The following is a 2801-nucleotide window of genomic DNA, read 5'->3' on the forward strand; positions in this document are numbered from 1 at the left end:
CCCCGCTGCAGGGCTCTGTCGCGCTGCTCTCCGCCGATCTGCGGCGCGCATCCTCAAAGCAGCGCGACAGGCGCCACCTCCTCACGGAGCGCGCCCTCGATGGCGAAGAGGTGGCGCGGATCATGAAGCCGATGGCCCAGCTCACAGAGCTGTTGTTGGACTGGGTGGACACGCGCAGCCCCCACTTTGTCGTCGCAAGCCAAGCGGACATGGCCCGAAACAATATGTGCGACAGCTGCGTCGATGTCATCAACCCTACAAAGATCGTGAGGACGAAGCCATGCAAATGCTGCGAGATGTACTTCTGCGCGTCGTGCAGAGCGGCGCACTGGAGCACGTGCGAAAGGTGCAAGCGGCGCAAGCGCTGCCTGCCTTGCCTAGAATCCAATGCCGACCGGGTGTGGGAAGGGGACTACGAAGACCACGACAGATTGTGCGAACGTTGCTCCGAGGAGGTCGAAGATGATTCTGACACTGACGAGAACATGTTTGGTGGATATGATTGGTGACTCCAGCTCCCCATATGTCACACGAGTAATGCGCTTCCCATTATTAGGGGCCTAGAGAACCCACAACCCCCTCTCCCTTTTCTCTGTTTCTCCCACAGTACGTGCCAGTAACGAGTAAGCTAAAAGTACGTACAAAGACGGTCTACAATGTATACCACCCTTTTCGCTTTCTGAGATTCTCTCTCGCATTCCTCAAAAGCTCGCCCCGAGGGGCGCCCCATCCGCGTCTCCCAGCCAGACCGATCCGCTCACGGCGCCCACCGGCAGGCCGTACCGCAGCAGCGCGTCACGCGGAAGGGCAGCGGCGCGCCCGGCAGCAAGCCGTCCAGCGGCACCGCGCCCTGCCCGAGCAGCGCGCCGGACGAGTGCTTCTTCACCTCGCCGTCCCTCTTGCAGCGACCGGAGCAGTGGCCGCCGCCGCAGCTGCGCGGGCCGCACGGCAAACGTCCGGGCCGGCGCCGCGTTTGGCTCGAACCGGATCGGCGAGTCGGCAGACCAGCCGCCGCGCGCCTCGGCGGCGCTCTCCTTGCGCGGCTGGTCGAGCAGCTCGCCGTGGAGGGAGAGGGAGAGCGGCACCGCCTCGTCGGCAGGCGCGGCTGCCCTGTCTTGGGCGTGCAGCAACGCGCTGCAGCAGGCTACTGCGTGTGCGGATGCGTCCTGGAGCCTTTTGAGCCGTCATCAGTCAGTCATCTGCACTGGTTCTGCTGCACACTGTGCAGGAAGGCGCCTCTCCGCGCGTACCTCGAGGTCCTCGCGAGCTCCAGCCTCCACACCACGCCCACCCCCGTGAGATGTCATTAGACATTACTCAATCTCTCAAATGCCATAATATATGTACGACCTAGTACGCGTGTACACGTACGTCAGTACACGCGCCGAGCGTGAAGCTCGAGACGCGGGGTTACCGTGGCGCTACACAGTATACTACTTTTTTCCTCAGATACAGAAGACACCTCAGAAACGGAGAGCTTGTCTGAGGCGTCACCACATGCACATGTGAGATGCAGTATCAGTAGAACGTCGAACGAACGCACGCAGCTCTCCGCTCTCCCAAAGCCAAAGATATCCCAATCTCCACCAGACCGGACACCTCTCCACCATATAACAACCGCTCACGGGACGCTCTCTGTCCCCCTCCGGCTCACTCAACGGCGCTCGCTTACCGCTCGCGCTCGGGCTGGCTGGGAGGGGGTAGAGGGGGGCGGGGTGGCATGCTCGCATGCATGCGCCACGGCACATACACGGCCGGGGCGGTTTGCCCGGCCGCGAGGGCTCGAGGCGAGACGGAGGAGCGCTCTCCCTCGTCAGGGGGGGCCGCTCACTTGCGGGACTGCTGGTTGTTGGCGACGAGGTAGTCGGCGACGATCTCGCGCGCGCCGTGCGGGTAGAGGTCGCCCCCCATGTCGTCCTTCTTCTGCTTCATGTCGTAGCACAGCTTGTCAAACGACTTTGCCGAGATCATGTGGCACGTGCGGTCCACCTGCGGTACCGGCGGGGGGACACTGGCGAGTGGGGCGCGGTGTTGGTGGCGGCGGCGGCGCTGCGCGGATGCGCGGTGGTGAGGGTGGTGGTGGGGGTGGTGGCGGTCGTGGTGGTGGTGGTGGTGGTGGGGGGGGGGGGGGGAATGGGGGGGGGGGGGATGCAGGCCTGCCACGTGATCGGCGCGTAGCGGGAGCACATTTCGTTGTTGCGCGTGGTGCCGGTGGTCGAGCCGGTGTACTTCGCAACGTCCACCCACTTGTCCTTTCCGTCCATCCACGCGCCGTCGATGAGGTTCTCGTACTGGTACTGCTCCTCGTCCGAGTTTACGATTGTGAAGACCTAAGGTCAGGCAAGGTCAGGTAAGCTTCTCCACACACACAAGGTGGTGGGGCAAGGGGCCAGGCTACCCCTCGTGACTCCACGGCTAAAGACAGACGCATCCAAAGTGCAAGGCCCGGTGCGCGTGCGGGTGAGAGCTCTGGTGTGTGCGTGTGTGTGTGTGTGTGTGTGTGTGTGTGTGTGTGTGTGTGTGTGTGTGTGTGTGTGTGTGTGTGTGTGTGTGTGTGTGTGTGTGTGTGTGTCGTGTGTCGTGTGTCGTGTGTCTGTCTGTGTCGTGAAGATGCCTGGCCCTGCACGCCGATCTTCTCGTACGTGTTGAGCGGCGTCAGGATGTTTACGACGCCCTCCTGCAGAAGACGCCGTCGTAGAAGGGCGTCTGGGTACTGCCACTCGGTGCCACAAGCGCCCGCCGCAGAGTGCGGCCAGGGCACCTCGTACGTCTCGCCAACCTGTGGAGTGGGGGGGGTGGGG

At 63.1% G+C, this 2801-nt stretch overlaps 2 protein-coding genes across 2 annotated transcripts in view; one reads left to right on the top strand and one right to left on the bottom strand.

The window, feature by feature from the left end:
* EMIHUDRAFT_436027 (hypothetical protein) lies at positions 1-621 on the top strand. The gene has a single exon (XM_005772480.1). It carries the CDS (start codon positions 123-125, stop codon positions 507-509), a length of 387 nt encoding a protein of 128 aa, XP_005772537.1. The 5' UTR covers positions 1-122; the 3' UTR covers positions 510-621.
* Positions 622-1422: 801 nt separating this feature from the next.
* Positions 1423-2801, bottom strand: part of EMIHUDRAFT_436031 (delta CA) — a 4701-nt gene continuing 3322 nt past the window's right edge. The window contains exons 9-11 of the mRNA XM_005772481.1: positions 2615-2779; positions 2157-2330; positions 1423-1989 (exon numbers count right to left, since the gene is read on the bottom strand). Of these exons, the coding sequence (XP_005772538.1) occupies positions 1828-1989; positions 2157-2330; positions 2615-2779 (501 nt within the window). The 3' untranslated portion in view covers positions 1423-1827. The remainder of the gene's footprint in view (positions 1990-2156; positions 2331-2614; positions 2780-2801) is intronic.

This window comes from Emiliania huxleyi, assembly GCF_000372725.1.
Source record: "Emiliania huxleyi CCMP1516 unplaced genomic scaffold EMIHUscaffold_36, whole genome shotgun sequence".
NCBI lineage: Eukaryota > Haptophyta > Isochrysidales > Noelaerhabdaceae > Emiliania > Emiliania huxleyi.

Excerpts from the sequence above, each read along its gene's own strand:
- EMIHUDRAFT_436027 (XM_005772480.1), top strand. The coding sequence starts at position 123 with ATGAAGCCGATGGCCCAGCTCACAGAGCTGTTGTTGGACTGGGTGGAC.